Source organism: Artemia franciscana, chromosome 7 (genome assembly GCF_032884065.1).
Source record: "Artemia franciscana chromosome 7, ASM3288406v1, whole genome shotgun sequence".
NCBI lineage: Eukaryota > Metazoa > Arthropoda > Branchiopoda > Anostraca > Artemiidae > Artemia > Artemia franciscana.
The window spans coordinates 58240198-58263568 of record NC_088869.1 but is presented as its reverse complement, the minus strand read 5'-3'; the positions used below and the strand labels follow the sequence as shown (position 1 = coordinate 58263568).

General features: G+C 34.3%; 1 protein-coding gene across 5 annotated transcripts in view; it reads right to left on the bottom strand.

The window, feature by feature from the left end:
- Positions 1-23371, bottom strand: part of LOC136029527 (echinoderm microtubule-associated protein-like 2) — a 137698-nt gene that overhangs the window by 20182 nt on the left and 94145 nt on the right. For all 5 annotated transcript variants that reach the window (XM_065707983.1, XM_065707985.1, XM_065707984.1 and 2 more), the window contains 7 exons: positions 17009-17314; positions 12824-12896; positions 10277-10378; positions 9245-9349; positions 4813-5047; positions 2273-2430; positions 350-607 (listed from right to left, as the gene is read on the bottom strand). In XM_065707983.1, coding sequence (XP_065564055.1) covers positions 350-607; positions 2273-2430; positions 4813-5047; positions 9245-9349; positions 10277-10378; positions 12824-12896; positions 17009-17314 — 1237 coding nt within the window. The remainder of the gene's footprint in view (positions 1-349; positions 608-2272; positions 2431-4812; positions 5048-9244; positions 9350-10276; positions 10379-12823; positions 12897-17008; positions 17315-23371) is intronic.

Below are 23371 nucleotides of genomic sequence, written 5' to 3'. Positions count from 1 at the left end.
AGGAGGATGTCTGTGACATAAATATATATATATATGACTTCTTAAAAACAGAAGGAAAAAACGATAACTGAGAAGCATAGTTTCCCAAAAAATTAATGTTATAAAATATATTAATAGGCTACTTAAATAAATAGGAAAGAAGAGTAGCAAAGTAGATGTATTACTGAGGTTGATTATAGCACGGTAACCAATAGCTGGAAACGATACCTGAATGACGCTTTGCAAATAAATGATTTATATATTTCTATTGAACGATGCAAGCAAGTTAAGTCCTTACAGAATTAGGGTGGATCTGAGTTTGCATGTTCATGCTCAGGCCAGTATTCAACAATTTTAAAATGAAGCCTACCCCATTATCGAGAGTCCAAACAACAGTCTTGGACATTGAGTCCCACATTGTAATAGTTCCATCAAAGGCTCCAGTCACAAATTGAGGTTCAGTTGGGTGACTAACCAAAGCCCAGAGTTCTTCAATATGGCCTGACATTATGACAGAGAATGGTAGCTCAAAACTTCCAGCTAATATGGCGTTTTTCGTCGTCCCAACTAAGAGTTGACTACCCTTTCCTTCAGCAATTGTTCGACAGTTTCCATATTGTTCAGGTACCTGCAAAAATTAGATGTCCGATTTCGTTTGTTTGATTTTTATCGGTTAAATTAGTAATATAATAGTAATATTGACATATTACCTAACTAATAAGAATAGGCACTGTTTTTATTCTAATTCTTGCCTGAGTCAAGCCCTGCTTTTTTCTGTTTTTTTTTTTTTTTTTTTTTTTTTCAAAGAACGGAAGTGTCCACGTTTAGTTACCAATTGGGTAGCCATAGTTTAAATTTCAACATAACAGATTTGCGGGCCCGGAATGAAAAGACCGAACACAACGCCCTTTAATTCAGGAATTGCTAAAAAAAAAAAAAGAAAAAAGAAAAAAAAAAAAAAAAAAAAAAAAATCATTGTTCAGATGTATACAAAAATATGTTCATAATTTTGAAGTGCCAATACTTTTTACTACATAAACTAGATCAACAATTTTCACTTATTTTATTTCCAGTTATTACATTGGTAACATAAATAGCAAAATCACTATATTACCTAACTTAATTAACAATTGGGTAGCCAACACATTCAAGCATTTCAAGAAAATCATTATACTTTTTATTTCATCAATTGATTATTCCTTTGTTCAGGTATATGCAAGAAGAATTTCATAATTTTGCAGAAGCCTGTACTGCAAAAATTATTTGCACAAAAATCATCAAATTTTGTATGTTGATTAAATTTACAAGTTTACATGGATGAAATCATTCAATTCCTAAATTTTGTAGCACTAAGTAGGTTTTGAGAAAGATATTTAGTTACAAAGAAAGTTTATATTGCTTCTCTTCTTTTAACGAGGTAAAACAGACATACAACTTTGTGTAGATAATTAGCTTAATTAGTAAGTAAGTTTTTATTGTTTCTTTTTTCAATAGGTTGTAAAAGGCTTAACACTATTTTGCATTATAGAAAAAAGTAAATAAACTAGCCACAATATTGCAAACTTTAACTAATTTTATAACCATAAAAGCTCAAACTGTGACCAGTTTTGAGCAATAAGTTTTAGTACTACATCATTGCTTGAGAATATTCACAAAACAAAAAAACGATTTAAACCAGATGCATAATCGGGGTTTGTTTTAAGTATGGGTAATTTTGGTAATTTCAGAAATTTATAAAAGTGCATCACTTTTGTCCTTTTTTTGTTTTACAGATCAGCTTGTTCTACTATTTAGAGCACTACGGCCCAATATAATTTTTTTTTATTATCTTAATTTTTATTAGCTTCAAGGTAGTTCATCCAGCAATGACATACACACACAAAAAAGAAAAAAAAACACTAATATATCTGATCACTATGAAAACCACTGAAGAAAATCACTAACACAGTAAATTTCCGTAAAATCTAAACATTCTTTTTAAAGAGACCGCATTTTCAAGCGGGATATTAAAGCAAATTTTTTTTTTTTGGGGGGGGGGGGGTTTCTTACAATTTACTTTGTTAGCCTAGTCAAATAATTTCTTCTCACTATTTGCGTGAGGAAAATAAAACCCAAGAAGCTTGACAGTATATGAAAAACAGGTCCAACTTCTTCGGGAGGTGTACCATGAGTGTCAACCCCCTCCCCCATATGCAAATTTATAAGAAAAAGGGCATATTTTGTATTAATTAAGTAGCGATAAACTGGATAAATAAATGACTAAACTAAATAATTAAATGAGACTGACACTTACCTCAGCGGTGTATCCAGTCCTTCTATAAGAGGGATCCCAGAGAGTCAGCTGCCCATCTTTTCCTCCACCAGAAACCACGTGACCATCTTTTAAAACCAAAAGAGAAAAAACAGCACCTTCATGAGCATTTTTAATGGATTTTAAAATTGTGTTTGTACCTGCAAGAATAATAATTAGGATTTTAAAAAAGCAGGATTGCCAACAGAAGTAATTTATTACTAGTTAGTGGTCTTCTTATCCTTGAACCTCTGTCTCCCTCCTTCTACCTCTTTATTTCTGGCCATTAAACAATTATATTTATATCCCTCTATCTTTTTCTCTCTAGTGATTTTTTTTATTATCAATCATTTCCTGTTCGTTTGTTTCTTACAAATACTTATCTTCTGTTCAACAGTTAGATCTTTTCAAGATATTATGTGTCTTTTTATTTACTTTTCAATTTAAAAACAATATAGATGTACCAAAAATTCACTCTACGTTGACAAACAAAAATTAAAATCCTTATGAAAAGTAGAAAACCAGTCTGTTGGTATTGACAAATAAAGTCAAATATAAAGTTATTTTAATTTTCAGTTTTTTTCCTCTACTCTAGAGGTGTTTGGACGATTAGCTGAAGATTTTCCGGTGGTTCTCTTGCAAATATGACAAAATTTCCGAATTTTCCCCTGGCACAACCGGCGATATTTATCATCTCATCAGAGATTATATTTATCTAATAATCTACTATACAGTTTTAAACTTAAAATGTATGATTCAACATAATGAGTACTAATAATAATATGGAAACATTGTCATCATACTGATAACATGTGCTATGTCATTGTTTACTGACTTTTCCAAAGATTAGATAGTCTCGATGAGTCAAAATCCTTGATTAGCCAGAGGAATCCGCTTCACATTTTTGAAATAAAGCCTGACAACGAGAAAAAGAAGCATAAAAAAGGAATATATCTGCAACTAACAGGAAGTTTCCACAAGAGGCAGGGGGGGGGGGGCGATACCAGTCCGATCAAGGGGATAAATTTGAGTCAAAGCGATAAATTCCATTTTGTCAGGTTGCTTTTTTATTACCTTGCTTGTTTTGAGGGAAGGTTCTACAATATTTATTATTTAGTTAGGTGCTGTAAGTTTTCCGAGGAATAAAAATTATTCCAAAATTCATATTTTCAATGACTCAAAATTTTTAGCTCCGCCAAATCAAAAGGCATTATATTACGCAATATTAATTTCAACAGGAGACCCAAACGTGAAAAATATATTTCTGGTTTTTTACTCTATTAAGGATCAGCTATTTCTACCAGTTTGAATAAGAATCCTACAGATAATATTCATTTTCAAGAAAATATTAAAATGTCTAATAGAGCCGAATTCGCTTCATATGTCAGAGTAAAAGAAAAGAAAAACGAACTTTGCACAATTAATGACAAAAAACGAAAAAAGGGGGGGGGGCAGGGATAAGGTATAAGACTTTATTGACAAACGACTGTCACAAGCTAAAAGGGCCGAATTCGTATTCTAAGTAAAATAATACACAAATCAAACATTTGGAATCAAAAACGCAACACAAGTTAGAATCATTAAGGATAAGAGAAACAATCAGAAATATTGATGATTAAAAGAGGATTGTGTAAAAGATAAGGTTAAAACAAGAATAATTTTACTTCTGCGAGAGAAAAGAGGGAAAAAAGAGAAATATAAAAAAGAAAGATTTCTAAATATCTTCAGAACAAAACAAGAGAGGTACAAAAATATTATTCAATCACCTTGCGTAGGTTGACAGAGACGGCTGTGTTATACGCGTCGTTGTATACATAAATAATTAACAGCGCCGTTATCACAGTTGTTTTAGCAGTTAGACATGAAAATAGCTACTCATTAAAAAAAAGCAATTTTTACCAAATTAGATTTTTTTATCACCCAGAGTTTTTCTTCTTTTTTTTTTACTGAAATATAATTAATATAATTAATATAATTAAATATAATTAATTCATAATACAATATATTTCATTTTTCTAGATTTCAATTTAAACGCAGTTGGTGTTGGAGTGAAATACTCAGTCTTGACGTGAAAAAAAAAGAATAATATAAAGAGACTGGTAATATATATAACAAAAAGATCCGGGTTTGCATAAAAAAGTAGTTGTAAGAGCCCAGAGTCAAGCAATTATTGTGATAATTATCTCAGATATTAATTATATTGCCATTAAAATAATAAAGGGAGAAGATAATAAATTAGATGTTGGTAAATAGGTTAGGTGCCCTTGGGGAATGATTATAATATTACATTTGATGGCACTGTTTTGAGGTATGGTTTGGGGGCCACCGGGGTTTAATCTAAATGGCTTGTCTTATTAGCAAGCAAGCTTTTTTTTTTCTTGGAGTAGCCATTACACTAGTGTTGGCTTCTGGTTTGCCTTACCAATACAATCCCACTCTAAATGAAATCAACACAGGAACAAAATTATATTCTTAAATAAGCCAGTACCGATGATACTAAGACAGCACCAAAGCATAGAAAAATAAAATAAAAATGAACATACCTCTTCCCCACACAAGGATATTTCCATTGGAATCTCCCGAAATCACATCTCCATTATCAGCAAAGGCAATACAGGTCACATACTTAGGTTTGTCTCTACTTTCAAAGATGCCCAATCTCCGTGACAAAGTTCCACCTTCAATATTCCAAAATGCAATATGGTTTTTGCCGCACGTGACAACAGTGTGTCTGTCCATTGGATGGAAATCAACACCAATTACAGTGTCAGCAGAACACTAAAATTACAAATTAATCGCTAATATGTGTACAATTAAACGCTTATGTGACAACAGTGCGTCTATCCACTGAATAAATATCAACAGTAATTTTAGTGCCAATAAAGCAATGAAACTTTATAAAGGACACGTTAAAAAAAGGAAAAAGGGTTTAGTCTTTCCTACAGGGTAGTTCCTACAGGCTAATAGTTTACTGATGAGACCCAATTTGGATTTCACAAAAGGCACTCGACGACGAATGGTCTGCAACATCTTATGGAATCACTCAATAGTGGTATAGACAAAGGTGAAACACCATTGTCTATATTTATTGATATTCGCAAAGCATTCGATACAGTTGATTTTCAAACGCTACTAAGTCGGATGGAGTCGTTAGGTGTCCACGGAAAGTGCCTGAAATGGTTTGAAAGCTATCTCACGGCAAGATCTCTCAAAGTAGTCTTGAGTGATGTGAACTCAGCAGCATTGCAAGTGATGTCCGGAGTACCACAAGGTTCAGTGTTGGGTCCGCTTTTTTACCTTATATATGTTGATCTCATGCGTTTTTACCTGAAATATGTGTGTCTTACCTCGTTTGCTGATGATACCGTTTCAACCGTGTTTGCCTCATGTATGGAGGAGCTGGCGAGAAAAGCCAATATCGCACTGGAAAGGCTAGAGATCTTTACCTTAATAAGTCTACTGTGCGTAAATGTGCGCAAGACATTTTTAATGACGTTCTGCAGAGTTGGTACACCGCTATATGTGCATGGACTCGTAACTTTATGTGATAAACCAATTCAGCAAGTTGATCATCTCCGCTATCTTGTTTTTTTTTATCTCTATTGCCACACGTCATGGAGATGTCACAGTGACGCTATTTCATCAAAAATCGCCCGTGGGGTTGGCATACTTCGGCGTCTGCAGCACTTTCTTCCACAGAGGATACTTCTAACTATACATTATTCGTTGGTTTATCCATATATCTCCTACGACTGCTTCCCATGGAGCAGCAACTTCTTATCCAACTATAGAAGAGTGAAAATTCTACAAAATAAAGCTGTTAGAACAATAGGTAGATATGTCCAGGATGTGCATGACACATGTGCTTGCTTTACTTCACTGAAGCTCCTTAATGTCGGTCAGATAAGAGATTACTAGGCTGCTGTATTTGTGTTTCGATGTATGAATGGCCTGGCCCCGGATGTCTTTAAGAGTTTTACCAAACATAAAGTGATCTGCATAATTATGGAACAAGGCATAGTAGTGATATAGTTGTCGATTTACGTCATGGTACCTGGTCTTCATTCTCAATGAAACACCTGGGTCCAAGTGTATGGAATGGACTACCAGTGAGCATTAGGGCGGCGGAACACGTACCTCAGTTTAAAAAGAAATTAAAAGATTATTTTTTGGCGCATAAATGTTGATTTTTTTTATGGGTGGCAGGGTGATTATGGGAGAAAGGGTGGATTCGGGAGGTAAGGGTGGGGCTAGGGAGGTAAGGGTGGGCTAGGGAGGTAAGGGTGGACAGGGGGGTAAGGTAGGGCTGGGAGGAATGAAAAGGGGAAGGGAGAGTATGTGTATTAATGAGTAAGAGAAATTGGATTTGTTAATATAGGTAGGTAGATATTTGGACTCTCGCGCGAATGCAAACCCTCATAGGTTTTCCCCAGCGCGAAAGTGTTGTATTTTATTGATTTATTTGTGAATGTTGAAATAAAAAACTTGAACTTGAACTTAAGACGTTTGGTGGACCAAAACCAATATACATTATTTACAAAGAGCAATTGTCAAGTTATACAGAAACGATGAAGCATGCCGAAGTTTGAGCTGAGACGAATTAAAAAGAATCGTTTTGGAAATTCTAAGGCGTCATCAATCGCTAAAAGATAGAAAGATTTTAGATTTTGCGGCATCATGTTATTTAGAAAATGATGGTAGACTTTATATCTAGTAAAGACAGATGACGAACCCAAAACAAAGCGTTTTGGAAATTCAAGGCATAGTTTATAAAATAGTTAGAAAAAGTGTATATGATAAATTTATTTTGTCGTTAGATTAGGTATCTTCGCGTAGTATTATTCTGTTTCTGTGCGTACTTGTAATTCGTACTGTTGTTTAGTTTCCTTGCTCGTTTGTTATTTATTTATATTTTTGTGTGTATATGACCCTTGGGCTTTTGAAATTCACTTATCTATTTGAAATAAACAAGACACCTTCCAACACAAGAAAATTTTGACTTCTTCTCCCTCCCCCTTTCATTCCAGGGAGAAATCAACGGGCTACTTGGGAATAATGTCCTTTATAAGAGGGTACTTTAGAAAAGCCCCCTCCCGTGTCAAAAGTAATAGTGTAAGTACCTTAACCCATTTTTTTTCTTTGGATTTCCGCATTCAGTCATCTAACTAACTCTTTGTTTTACGTTCCTTGCGGAAATCCTAGAAAAAGAATTAATGCCCACAAATGACAAGATATTGACTATTGAATACTAGAAGGGAAAGAGGAAAGTTCATACTTTGATATGCACACATTCCCGACACTCAGACATATAAGCATAGAAAAAAAAAAAAAAAAAAAAACCCTTCAATCATAAGACCTGTTGCCTGAACTATGATGAAAATTAACTTTTTTCTTAATTTTCCCCGAGTAAACAGAACATAGATTTGTTACACCACGACAGTAATATATTACGAACCGTACAACTACCATTAACATTGTCAAGTGACTCTTTTCAAACGATAAAAATTTCCAACCGTTACTAGGAGGGTAACCAAAGCTAAAGTTACAATTAAGTACAAAACTCTATTCAGCAAATGACAATGACTGACAGAACAAAAGGCAGCTTGACAAATAAGAGCTATGCTTCTATTTGAAGACTGTATGTAACATAGGTGAAGGCAGAAAACAATAAACCGACGAGTCTCAATTTTTTTTAACCATTTGAAAAAAAAAAAACTGTCACAATTACTAATGATTGCAACTGACAGTTGAAAGAGAATTAATATTTTTTTTTCTAGGATATATGTGCAATATTTGTCGAGAACAAATACTGTTAAGAAACTATTTTTAAAACTTTCAAATGTCTCCATTAGGAGCTGAGACAAGCTAAATACCTCTTGAACTAGCAAATTGGTAAACAAGCGTAAGGATAAAATTGAAACTCGTTGATACTTTTAAGGATGTAAAGATAAAATTGAAGCTTATTTTTGCTGAATGAATGAAATTCTTGCTGAAAAAAAAAGTCGTGACTGCTACACTCTATATGTTGCAAATCTGGTTCAAGTTATTTAGCCCTCAAATTACATTACCTTTCACTTTGGAGAAAAACAACGAAAATTTTCAAACTTACTCTATTCATTATTAGATTTCAAAAATACATGAATTCATTTCAGTAAATTTAATTTGAAATTAAGGCCTTTCATATAGGCTAGTGTTAAATTTGTCGATAGACGAATAGGTGAAACTACAATTACTGCTACTACTGGTAACTTGTCACAGAACCAAGCCACCTGTGGTGGAAAGGTGCAAACGCTTCTCCTCTACCAAATGTGCTCAGAACTTATATTTTTGCTCCCTTTCATGCAGTTCCGTCTGTCCTTAAAATTACTTTGAATAAAACGTCCCCGTGTTATAGACGTCGAAAATGTCATAGCTGTTATCTAAAACGTTATTAGGTGGTCATTGAATTCTACTGAAATTACACAATTTTCATAACAAAACAAAAATTAGCGAATACTACCTTATCAGTAAAGTTGAGTATAATTGAGTTAATTTGAGTAATTCGTTGTTTTCTTTTCTTTTATCTAAACAGGGAATGGGGACTATATGTACATACCCTTTTTTCAGATGAAGTGATGGACAATTAGTCCATCACATCTTTGAAAAAAAGGAGTGAGCTGATGAGCGTAAGGGCCATTTTTTCGGTTGGGTTTTCCTTTCTCTTCCTTGGGCCAAAAAAAAAGAGCGGAAGTCGCACCAGATTAGCAACCCAAGTCACTTACTTTATTTGTATTAATTGTTCATCCAAGCAACGTAATTTTTGTTTCGGAGGTGGGGTGAGTTGTAGAGGAACTTGTTTTCGGAGGGAGGGTGGGTAAGGTTTTATCCAAAATCATATTACGAGTTGGTTGGAAACCACAACCCTTAGAGGTAATCCTACTTCTATTCCCGAGGGGTTACATGAGACTTTTCACAGAAAAAATAAAAAAAAGAAACCTTGGTTTCTGTGATCTTGTGTCCTGTTTCTCCTTTCTGCCACTCCCACAGAGACAAAACGTGATCATTGGCCTCGTCAATTGCTGCAAGAAGACCTCCACCGTCCTGAAAAATATAACATCGTGAAAATTCAATAAAAAAGAATAGCCTTGATTATTGCAGCACCTCTGTGTAAAAGAGAAAGAGGGAGAAAAAGAGAAAGAGAAAGAGAAAGAGAGAGAGAGAGAGAGAGAGAGAGAGAGAGAGAGAGAGAGAGAGAGAGAGAGAGAGAGAGAGAGAGAGAGAGAGAGAGAGAGAGAGAGAGAGAGAAGAGTGATTGAAAAAGGATAGCAAAATGGCTTTTACTAGTAATAAATAACCAAAACTATCCTAAAACAGAAAATGCAGTTCACTGTTCTTGAATAGAATTCCCGTGGAATATCTGAATTCCTGAAAATTTCCTGAAAGGACGAACACAGTGTATTTTTTCATTTTTCGAAAGAGGTGCCACCTCAGAATGGCCAAATATAACGTGTGGAGCCGCAAAGGGGACGAAACTTGCCAGATTTACTTACTAAATTTTGATGAATGATTCAAGTTTTTCGATAATCTCTATATAATTCCCAGTAAACTGACAGCGCTGCAGTTTAGTAATAACCACCAACAAGCTGATGATTGCAAAGAATATAGATCGACTCTCAACCACATCAAAATGAATATCATTAGGATTTGCACCCTAAAGCAAGACCTCAAGTTCCGTCAGTGTCGTTTCCCGTTGTTTCGTCGTCAAAAATCCTTAGAGCTGTGCTTTTATCTGATTGTACGTTTTCCAACCATATTGATAAGCTAGTAAAAAGATAAAAACGCATCAATCTGAACACTTACTCCAATGCAAGCGACAGTGTGAAAACTACCTATCTAATTTATGTAACTCAAAAACACTGCAAACAAAAAGTGTAAAACATGATAGTTTTTCTCTACTTTTTAGATAAAACATTTAATATAAAAAATACAGTAAATTAAATCAAAATACTTTTATTCTATATGACTTACTGCTTTAGAAAAGGAAATCGCAGTGATTGATCTTTCAAATTCTCCCAGGCCAAGAACGTGAAGTGTTGAGAGACTTACTGAGTTCCATATTCTTATATGAGGCTAGAAAATAAATACAACGTTTACCAAAGAAATCAAATCCAAATAAAGATACAAAAGACAAAAAACAAAAAAACAATTTCCTTTTTCTTGTTTCGTTCTGTTCCACATGATCCGGCATGACCAACAACAAATCAAGAAGTAACCAACATGAAAAGGGTTAACTCACAGAAGAACATGAAAAAATTTCTAAGAATAAAATACATTAAATTTGGGCTTATTGGATTTCTTCAAAAACTATCGTATTTAAATTATTTCTGACCTTATTTCAACAATTCAAAAAATTATCGATGCACAATGCGCACTAACGGAATTTTCAAGCCCCTGATTAAGGGAATACGAAATTAAAAATTTGTCATGTTTCATGTGCTGTGTCAATTATTTGTTCGTTCTTTTCCATAGAGGGTGATCGTATCGACGAGAGGTCGTAGAATTTTCGGTGACGCCTCGCTTGAAAAGGGAGACAAAAGTGATAGGAAGGCAATGAGGTCCCCTTTTGTGCCCCTCTTCACCTCTGGGGCCCAATAGCGTTTTAGGTTGTCAATCCAAAACATCCGAAAGAATTGCAGGATCAGAAAATTTCCTGTTTTTGTACAAAGGAAATTAAATTGTAAATGCCATATTCCATGCATAAAGGCTATTTGATAAATTTTAGGGCAGGTGTGGCGAACCTGCCAGCCATGAAGCACATACAGCACACCTTGAACATTCGACCCGCAAGGTCCTTCATGCTGGTAAAAAAAAAATATGATGGGCTAAGCAATGAATCAACGTATCAAAAATACATTGCTTTTGCGTCCCCATTTCAAAACTGAACAGTCAAAATTATGAGAAAAATATTTGATTTTAAACACATTTTGGAAACATCAGAATCAAAAATGAAACTTTAAAACATTTTGGTGACAAAAGAAGAATTGTTATCCCTTCTGTTTCAGCTTACGCTTGCGAAACTCCCCTTTCTTCAAAAATGAAGTCGAACGTGTGAAATAAACATCTCATTTTTTGAATACATCCCTGTTTAAGATAGTGAGTAATTTCCCTGCGGACACTTATTTGAAGAGATTTATTTATAATCGGATAATCTTTTGTTTGGCTATCTTGACAGCTGTGAATTCTCCAAGGAAGACTTGTTTTGGTTCATTGCTGCCGATTACAGGTTGCCAATAGAGAATTTTTTTTTTCCTGACGAAACTTATAAAAGTTAGCCAGATTGCTCGAATCAAATTGGATACGATTTCGACCCTTTTCTCATGGTACATCGACAGTGCCAAGTGGATCGTTTGGGAAGAAGCAGAAGAGAGCAGAGAACCTGCCGAAATCACCGTATAGGTACCTGTCGGTTTTAATTAGCCTTGAATTCCAGGAAACAGGTCAGCATGTCTCTACGCTTCCCTTGCTCCCGGTGATCTGTATGACTATTCAATCTTCCAACCCTTTTCCCCTCTAATTAAGTGAGATACCTGTTGTATGTTTGTTTGCTACATACAATGCAGAACCGGTCTCCGGTCTTGAACCTTTTGTCTCCTATGGTCTCCGGTCTTGAACCTTTTATACCGTAACCGGGCTATAAAGTACCTTTATAGTACTTCTGAAGTACTAAATATTACCTTTATGGTACCAAAGGGCTTACTTTTTTTAGTTTTTACTGTCATTTTCACTTGATTTGGAAAAATTGGCTCCAACTTCCCCTTCCCAGGATTTTGACGAAATCACGTCCCTGTTTGAGAATCATCAGTTTTCAAATGCTGGATTATTTGGAGAAAAAAGCGTTATCCAATATAACCAATTAGTTTTGCTTATATGGTTTCATGGTTCAATCTGGCAACGCCAATGAAAACGTGATAGTGCCCTAGTAACTCCCCAATTTTGAAATAACCAATTATCGAAAAACGTGGCTTTCTGTTATGAACAGACCGGGGTGAATGTTGTTTTATATTTTGTTTTCCTTGGTAAAAATTGACTATTTCTAAAGTCATCGCCTGATTTACGTTTTGGGTACTTGTGTAATATACCACCAACACTCAAGTTTATGCTGTTTAAAGCTCGAGAACAAACCAGTTTTATCTGTCTGTATTAAGAAACAATTAGCGCTCAGTGAAAAGCAATTGGCGGGTGACAGAATACATTGGAATTATATAATCTGGGCTATATATTTGAACACTAGGGAGAGAGGGGTACGTTAGGTCCCCCCCCCCTTATATGCAAATATATAGGCCTATTTGTTTCTAAAGTATTATATTTTTGTCATGTTTTGGTATTTTTCATTAAGATTAACCTAACTTCACTTCTTGAGCGCTGACGGTATAAGAAGTACCATATTTAAATTACTTACATACGTAGTTATTTGCATGTCTTAGTTTCCACACAGAACCTAATTGCATTGTGAAATTCATGCACAGATTAGAAAACCGGACTTGGAATAAAAATTAAAAAGAACAACCAACTAACCTTGCCTTCCATTTTGTCGTGTCCAGCGGTTTGCCCAGTAGCAATTAACAATTTGTTTGGATGAATGCAAAGACTGAAAAATTAAAGACGATTTACACCGATTAGATTCGCTAAAATGATTGCTGAGAAAAAATTTGTCGTACCCAAAAGCAGTTAAAGAAAAGAAGCAGAAAATGCTCGCGGAGCGTTACAAATAATGCACATACATGCTATACGAACTTTGTAATTGTCAGGGTACAGCGGTAGATACAACCAATTCAAGACGATACGTCACATAATGTGACTATTGTTCGCCTTTGCTGCACATTTTTCTTGTATTTTAGATTCAGAGAGAAATATTTTTTTCTTCAAATTATAGGTTTGACAACAGGAATCGTTTTGTCTCCGATTTTGTAAATTTCTAGATGCATTTCATAGAAAATTCTACTTTGAATATTTTTTTCTTACAACATTCTTTCTGGTTCCGTCTAGTTGACGATATTTTATCTGTTTGAGAACATAAAAATTCTCTAAACAATTTTCTTAAGAAAATTGAACATTTTCGATAGAAAATTGCTTTCTTGGATCTTTTAATTCTGTAAAATACTACTATTCTTGAATTTTCTATCAATAGAAAACCCTATGGTCGTTACTCTGCAGTTCTCGTCAAACCGTCCTCCTGCTGTGAAAAGAGGGGTGGTATTTTTTTTAGTCGACAGGGTTCTAAAAAAATGTTCTAACAATCATGAAGTATCTGAATTAAATTATACTGAAGATATTTTAATCAGTAACGGTTATCCAATTGAAATTATTGAGAATATGATAGATAGAAGATTAAAAAAAGACAAAATAAGAAAACAAGGAACTCATCTTTAGTTGCTCCGACAATTGAAAAGAAAACTTTCACCACTCTACCATATATCTCGAAACTCAGCGACAAACTTGAAATTTTTTAAAGAAACATAATCACTCTGTTTCGTTTTTAAAAATGAACTAAAGATTGAACTTTTTTTTAATTCTGGAAAGTATAAAACTGATCATAAGTAGGGTAGTGGTGCCTATAGAGTTCCGTGTTTATGTGGGAAGTTTTACATAGAACGGACCCGTCAACAGCTGAGGGATAGATCTCTGATATGTGAAAATAGAAATAAAGACGACGATTTTGATTCTGATCTGGTCCTCCACATGATTTGAAAATCAAAATAATTCAGTTCTTTCTGATGATAAAACTTTAACATCTACAGCAATTGTCTTGCCACGATATTTTAGGAAGTCAATTAAATTAAAAAATACATAAAAAGAGACCTTACTACGAATATAGGTACTAGAGATATTCCTATAAGCCAAATTTACAATAACTTTACTATAAAAAATTCAAATAGCATTTTGCCTCAGTTTAAGTTAAGATAATCTGACCGTACTTTTAATGAAAATCGGGTTAGTAGACAAGCTGAGTCAATCGCCAAGCAAGGAATTCTAGCACAATCTAATTGGTGAACAGTATTTCATTTATTCTGACTTGGTGTGTTTGTTTGATTGATTCACTGTTTCTTCTGCTTTGTTCGAGTATACCTCAAAATGTCAGTTTTTCTTCCTTTTTTTTTATCTTTGAAGATGTTTTGGCGGAGATTATTGCCGAAATATCTGCTTTTCATTTTCACTTCTTTTCTCTCCACAGACCAATATTATTCTTGTTTTTTTTTTCGGCTTATTTTATTCTAAATTTTTTTTGTCATAAATGGGAAAAGTTTGCTTGTATAAAGATCTTTACTTAATTTTTTATACAATAAATATGTTTAAACTGTCAAACAACTTGGCAAGGGGTTTAATCATTACAAACCTTCTCGAGGAACAAATATGGATAAATGTGAGCCAAGAATAAAATAAACTGAAGTAAATTTCGAAGAAATACCCCAAACCGTATTTCAGATTAATATATACTTAATATAAAGCTATAGTTCATTTGAATCTATTTTCGACTACCTGAATATCTCTATGATGGATTGATGGCGATAAAATTATTGCAGAGCAACAGATAAGCCTTAGGCCTAATGCAGTTGCCCTAACCGTCAACCCTAAGGTCCACCTTTTAAACGGTCGGTTGCTAACAAAAATATTAGAGATGAAAGAAAATAAAGACTAAAAATCTAAACATGTGTACCATTGGTGTTCTAGATATCAAAAAGCATATAAAATTCTACGTATCTTTCTGGCTTGTTACAAGTTGTTGTTTATAAGTTGTACTGTAAATATATAGAAAACATCTATGTTTTACATTCAAACATACAATTGAGCTATTCCTGCTCAACGAAAGTTGAGTTACGTTCTAAATTCGACAAGTTTTGACTGGATGGCAAATACTCTTTTTTCTCTTTCATTTGAAGTTGCAGTTCGTTTGTTTTCTGTTTGTCTTGAGAGTACCTCACTCATTATACAAGCTGTAGGTGATACATTTGAGTTATATCGTTCTTCTCTGAATTTAATTGGCAGGAAAATAATGAGTTCCACATTGTAAATAATCCTTAAAGAACTTCAAAAAAGCATATGGTAAAGTGAATATGGTAAAGCAAGCTAAACAATTAACATGTTTTAGCCCTTTGGGAAGCTAACAATTAAGAAAGTTCAAAAGTGCAAGAACACTAACTAAGAAGGATAAATATATTCTACTACGTAAGGACTCAAAAGATAAATTTTTAAATGGGACTTCCTGTAAAAATAAAAGTTGCTGATAAGGATACAAATATGAATAAAAGCAAAAACCTTTCTTTTAACTTTACATTGCGTTAATTTACCATTGTAGTCCCTGTTCATCTGGAGTTTATGATATTATACAAGAAAAAGAAGTTATTAGATGACAGGCATATACAAGACAAAAAAAAATGAAAAAAAAATTGAAAGAAACTACCTTCCCCCTCTCCAAATGTTTTTTTTTTTTCAAAAAGTTTCAACTCGATATCCTCAAACTTACTGCAATTTCTGAGAAACACACGCTTGCCTTCAGGCTTCAATCGAAAAAAAGAAGAAAAAAAAAGGCAGTACTTTTATTTGGAACTTTTGGGAACATTCAGACGCTTTAGATTAAGTTTTGTCTCTTTGGAGACGCTTACTACCTGTTGTGCAGATGATTTTCAAAGTGTAAAATTTGACATAAAAGTTGTAAGCCTATCAGAAAATTTAAAATACTCATACGGTTGACTCTCACTAACTCTAAATTCATGGGAAAACAATTTTTCTTCGAGTTACGTTTAGATTGACTTTTATGCATAATTTGAGTAGTAGAGGTAATTCTACATAAAAGTTCGACTTATTAAGATAACAAGCTAGAGGGGTAAGCCAAATGAAAATTTCGAGTTACAGAGGCACAAAATCAATAAACTTACTCCCTACAGCCACTACAAAGTTAAGAATAACTTTTTTTTGCAAAATAAATACATATCGAAGTTTAAACATTCCAATATGCATACCGGGGTTTCGACTAACAGAGGTCCGTTGGAAAAACTTCGAGATACAGAGGTAAAATGAAAATTAAATGGAGGTAAAGTGAAAACTAAATGACATACTTATCTACTGAATTTTGAGTTATAGAGGTAATTTTCGGGACACTTCGACTTACAGAAATAAAATTAGCCGTAATTTGTTACAAGTTAATGCAAGGTTTTTTCGATTATCGAGTATCAAGGCATACTTCGCGTTGTCGAGACTCAACTGCATATATCTGATTTAACCTGAACTCAGCTTTTAGTATTAGAAGTGTATTTATTTATACCTGAACTAACAAAATAATAATAATAATACAATGAGGTAAAAAGTAATAAGATCTGATCTCCAAGAAATTGAAACTACCTATGTAAATTTTAGAAGAATCACGTAACAAATGGCAGAAATTCGTATCGAAGCTTAAAAAGGCGCTTTTTTGACGAATAGGACGTTTTTACCTTAGAAATCCCCCCCTCCAAGAAAAAACTTTTGTCAATCGGTCTGTACCTGATTTACTGGAATAATTTGAATACTAGTCAGTCAATTTCTGACTTTTTTGTATAACTTTTTTAATTAAAAAAAAAAAAAAAATGAGTGGAAGACAAATTAATCTTTTCTATGCACCCGCAGATGGGGGGGTGCTTAGAAACGTTTTAAGCCGTATATGATCCTCCTAAAATGTCCAAGCTATTATCCTATTCCTTTTCCGTACTACAATAAGATACTTACCACTTGACATCGTCGGTATGACCCAAATAGTGCCGCTGTGTCTGTTCTTCAACGTTATACAGGACAACAACTGCCGCGATAAAATAAACAATTTCTCCCGTCGGCAATAGATATAAATTGGATCTACAATCTTTCCCTCGATAGCCATACGCCCACTCCAGCTTCAATCTTGACTGTGGGCCTGGGGTAACAGTAGATAGAGAGTATGATTCGATAAGATGTGAGGGGACATATAAAACAATAGGTCTTCCTCGTAAATAGAATTTGATGTATCCATCTTCCTCATTAAAGGAGGCATCTCTAAGTCTAAAAAAAAAAGAACGAGTAAGCAGTTGTTTCTATATATATATATATATATATATATATATATATATATATATATATATATATATATATATATATATATATATATATATATATATATATATATATATATATATATATATATATATATATATCATGAAAAGAGAAATCACCAATGCAACAGCACAAACACAAAAAAAAAAGAGAGACAGAAGGAGAAAAGAAAGACTGTTTTCCTAAATTAGTGATTAATATAGACCAGCACTTGAATGAGGCCTTAACCCTACTCATCCATACAATCACATAGGTCAAACAGCATAGCCATACACAATCAACTATAAAGAATAATACATGGACAGGAAGTCATGTCGTCAATAAGTATAAGTCGTCATTTACCAAACAATAGAAAAAATAATATAGACAAATAATTCAGAGAAGACACCCAGCACAAGGGCTCATCAGGAGAATACACTGGCCTATATAGGGTTTCGCCACTTTAAATTCTCTACCCAGCACAGTGTTGTGGCTACCACAGAATATCCATGGCATCCCCGTGTCAGGTATCACCCCCTTTAAATTCTCTACCCAGCACAGTGTTGTGGCTACCACAGAATATCCATGGCATCCCCGTGTCAGGTATCACCCCCATATATATATATATATATATATATATATATATATATATATATATATATATATATATATATATATATATATATATATATATATATATACCCGCACCAAGGGGGTGCAGCTTAATAGAACTAAACTTAGCAATTTACTCTTTATCTAGACTTAAAAGTGTTGCAGTAGCTTATTGTAACAGAGCACAACCGAAGTTATCATCATGTTAAATGTCAGAAACAGAATTACAGTATGTAGCTTTATTTATTTTTTTTTAATACCATATGTTACAAAATAATGTGAGACAGTCTATCACAAAATAATGTCAGACAGTCAGATATAGTTGAGGCCTATCTGTACTTCAGCAGGTCTCAGGGAAGATATAGAAAGTAAAACAACAAAAGGATGTGTTCTACTCAACTTGGGAGTGTGCGTGAGAACAAAAAGCTACGACTAAGGTCGTAGCTTAGGGCATATGAGGCAACAGATGTGGGGGCAACTTAATATGGGACAAATGCATAGCACGATAAGAAATATATGAGGACATGTTTAAAAGTTCTCTGAGCAGCTGTTAAAGGTTAGTGATTACTGGGCAAAGGCGGTTTGATCCTACTCAGTATTTGTTCTGAGTGGCAACATCCTAAGCACCGCTTAGGATGTTTCATCTGCTGAGTTCTACTATTTAACCCGGGTGTGGTTTGTGAAGTAAAAAAAACAAATGACTTCAGACTTTTGAGGATAACTTGAGAAATTGGTAAAACATGAGCTTTAAATAGAGCTTGATGAAGGAGTTCCTACCAGCGCGTCAACGACAAGTTCTTTGACCCAGGGACAAATTTATAGCAGCTTGATATTGAGTACGCTTATATCTTCAAGTATGCCCAATCATTAAAGACTCATTAGCAAACCCTTAGGAACGGTTCTTTGGTCTTGGGCGTGACAATATACAAGGTGGAGGCACCAACCAAAATAAATAATTACTCTAAATAATGGACACAACTGGCTAAAAATTGGTAGCTTAATGTAGCAAGCGGTAGTAAGTGTTCACCCAACCCACCAATGTTTTAGTTCTTAAGTAAAAAGGTTATAAAATAAGTGTATTGGCACTCAAATGTACTACCCCATGAGTGCCTGGAGACATAAAAAGATTTATGAAGAGTCGGGTGCAGGGACCGAACTATAATCATACACATAAATAAAAAGGAAGTTACACATGACGTCAGTGCCAATAATGTATCCCGTTCATAAATTGGCTAGTTTGACAATGTCCAGCCTTTAAGCTTGCGATTTAATGAGACTAATTAGAGCGAAAATTTAAAGCAAAATTTTTGAAATCAGAAAAGGTGGAAGCTGTGAACAGCAGTTTTCTTATTTATATGACGAATCTGTTAAAAAAAGAAAAATAGATTCATTAGACTAGTATTGGGAAGAAACCAATGATTATGTAGCTCTCGAATTTTTATTTTTGCTTCTATATCAAAAACGTGACGTCAAAATCAGCCAAGACACTTCATAAATGTGGGCTTATTTATCACGAGGTATAAACCACGATTTGGTTAGGATCTTATTGAGTTCTACTGCCCGGATAGAGTAGCTGATATAGGACAAAGGATTTGACAAGCTATTGCCTTACACGCACAAATCCTGATCGAATCAATATGACATCCAATGGCTCAGAATGTTAAAAAAATAGATAAATAAATACGTTAATTTATACTTCATATTCAGAAGCACGTAGCTAGATTTGGGTAACAGCAGGTTACCCAGCTGAAGGCAGAATGAAGGGGATATTTACCTTCTAAGATTACCCCCCCCCCTTCAGATTTTGAAAAATACATGTTTTGGTATTGTCATCGAAGAGTTCCTTATTTGATATTTTCATTGATAAGTACAGAGACAAAAACAAAAAAAAGAGTCTCCCGAAATCTTGAAATATAGGCTACATACTCCCTACAAAGCTTTCGTGAATTAACGCCACTGATATCAGCTGAATGCCAAGTTCCGAACATCCAGTTTTTAGCAAAATAAACCGACTTTAAAAGAAGCAGAGGAAACTTGGTGAAAGTTGTCTCCCCTTCTGAACTAAATCCTTTGATAACAAATAGACAAGTATAATAGACATTTTATACCCACCACACACAAGTTCTTGGTCTGACAGAACCAGTTTTTTTTTTGTATTTGTACTCGGTGATCATCAACTTGGCGTGAGAGAGGTATATTTTAATTAAATATTTTATTTGGTATTTTGGTTCGGTTAGGTTAACTTAGATTAGGAGCCATTTAATATAATACGTTCTGGGGGACCTGATTTCATGGGCGTAATTTGCTATGAGGCATGGGGAGGGGGTATTTGCCCCTCCCAGACCTTGATTTATCCCTTCTCAGGCCCCAGTTTGACCCCCACCTGAAACTTAGTTTCTCCCAAAATCTTGTAAAAACTAGGATAAAGCTGCATAATTCAAGCATCAACACAAACAGATCAGTTTTTTTAAGTATATATTTACCTTTATAGTAGTATAAAATACCTTTATATTACTTTTATAGTACTAAATAGTACTTTTATTGTACCAAATATCATATCTTTTAGTTCGTACTGTTTTTTTCACTTGATTTAGGAAACTTAGCTCCAACTTTGCCCTTCCCCCCAAAATTTTGACGAAATTGTGCCACTGGCTGATTTATATTATTCTCTTCAATGCGTTCTGAGACCATTCTGGCTGTGCATGACGTACGAAATCAAGAAAGGAAATAATAAAAGAAAAGAGAAAAAATCAAATAGGTGAAAAAAACTAGGATTTGGTCAGCCAGTAGCAGAATGTGAAAGACGAAAATCAAGCAAATATTTCGACAAGAACTTCTGCCAAATCGTCCTCAGTGCTCAAAAAAAAAAAAAAAAAAAAAAAAAAAAAAAAAAAAAAAAAAATCTAACATCCTGAAGTGAACTATGCAAGAGGAGAAAAGACACTCAGGATGTCCATTATTTTGTTATTATAATATTTTTTTTTCATCATACTTGGGTACAATTCATTAGAATTAATCTAACTTCCCTTCTTGAACTGGTGGTTATAAGAGAAAAGCACCTTAGAAAATCTAAATTTACTGAGTTTTCAGAGTTGTTTACAAAGTGATTGCATACCAGCCCCCTCCCTTCTGAAACCTTTGATACATGGATTCAATTTCCAGATTTGTTGGTTTTTTTTTTCAAATTGGCGTTATTTGGCATCATAGACCAACTTCTGATGAGAAATAAGTACAAAAAATAATGCTAACTAGCGATCTTTTTATGTAGCCAAGGACTATGTACACAACCTATCCAGGTGTTAAGGGAGGGGTGGTTTGGGATAGAGTAACATAGAAGCAATTCTGAAAACCCAATAAATATAAACTTCTTGAATTTAATGAAGAACAAATTGTATTATTCTAAGGTTTAATTTAGAAAAAGGGACAAAATTTACTGTTATCCAAGTTTTGCTATCTCAAGAACCGCTGGAATTAAATGTTTTGGAAGGATTATCTTTGATATTAAGAGTCACGGTATAATTTTATATTATGGTATGGTGCATTGGGGGGGGGGGGTGCATCATCCCAAATGTTCTGCCCCTCCGCTAAATTCTGGAATTTTTTTATTTTCATAAAAATGTTTGTTTTGGCATTTTCATTGAAAACACTGAAAAGCTTAGTTATTTAAAAAAAATTGTACTTCCTTCCTGTTGCCCCCATCTCCTACGTTCCCGTGAATTGACGCCTGCTATGTCGAAAGAGTAATCTATAGTGTAATCCATGAGGAGATTAAATACGCTAGTGAATCTTAATTATGCTTTAGTAAAAACTATACATACAGCCGAATTTAACAAGTAGCCTACAAAGTTATTTCCAGTGAGAGTGCAGTTAATATAATTTCGAATTCTTACTCTTCATCCATTTGAAAAAAAAACTTTTTGCTAAAACTTTCGCAGCATAACAAAAACTGACGAAGAAGCTGTTTTAGGAGAAACTAACCCACACAAAGCTTCGTGTCTGAATTCTTTGCGGTTTCACGCATCAAAATTTGAAAAGTTTCCAGACGGAAAGATCCATTAATAAGAAAATACCTACCGATCCATAATTGTAATATTTAAATCCTCAAATCCCTATTTCGTCGGTACACAACCATTCAGGTTTCAAGAAGACTAAAAGCAATTTAAGATGGACTGGATTCTGTTTGCAAGGCATGATTTAGTGCCGTGCGCAGATGTAAAAATTGAATTACAATAGGCAACTGGTAAGCCATTGAACCCTCAGAGAAACGCTCTAATAAATAACTTAATCAAAGATACCTGTATGAGCCAAACACAGGAAATTGCTAAACTGATAAGTAGCGAAGTCTGCTTATAGCAAAGAGAGAATAGCGAGCTAAGTAAAATGGCCAAGGTGCAGTGCTTTTCTCGCAGTTGGAAAAAGTTAAGTCTTCGAACTCTGATTAAAATTAAATAAAAAAACAAGTTTTTTGTAATGAAAGTAAGGAGCGACATTAAAACTTAAAACGAACAGAAACTACTCCTTATATGAAAGGGGCGTTTCCTCCTTAAATCCCCGCTCTTTAAGCTAAAGTTTTTTATTGTTTTAAAAAGTAGAGTTGCGAGAAAGAATCAAACTTTAGCGCAAGGAGCGGGGTGTCGAGGAGGAAAAGCCCCTTTCATATAAGGAGTAATTTCTGTTCGTTTTTAAGTTTTAATGTCGCTCCTTACTTTCATTACAAAAAACTTGTTTTTTTTATTTAATTTCTGAAAGTTTTTGAACTAATGCATGTCTGATTTTGGCTCTCCGTACATAAATTATTAAAATGAAATTTGCTATTAATTCTTTTTTGGCTAAATGGCTTTCTCTTGGTTTTGATCAGACGATTTTGAGAAATAAGGGGTGGGGAAGGAGGCCTAGTTGCCCTCCAATATTTCGGTTACTTATAAAGGCAACTAGAACTTTTAAATTTTTAACGAACGTTTTTATTAGTAAAAAATATACGTAACTTAAGAATTAACTTACGTAACAAACTTTTATATTCTTATATTTTTGATTATATATATGTGGGGGTTTGTCCCCTCGTTAATACCTCGCTCTTCACACTAAATCTTAAGTTTTGTCCAGTGGCGCCATTTGGGGGGGGCAGGGGGGGGCCATGGCCCCCCCCCCCCTGATTTCTGGAGGGGCCCAATTTCAACCACGTAATTCTTTGTTTATTCGTCCTTGTTCTACTTTTTTCTCTTTTTTTTACCGTATTTCTACTGTGAATTATTACTAAATAGCAAATTCAAGATACTCGACGATTATTGCATTTCAAGAAAGTATCCTGTTTTTGCCGTTCTCCCTAATTAATTTATGGTCACCCTTTTGGCAGGGGTTTGTAAAGTCCTTTCTGGGCTCGGAGTACTTCTGTGACATTGAAGTCTCTCCAGTGAT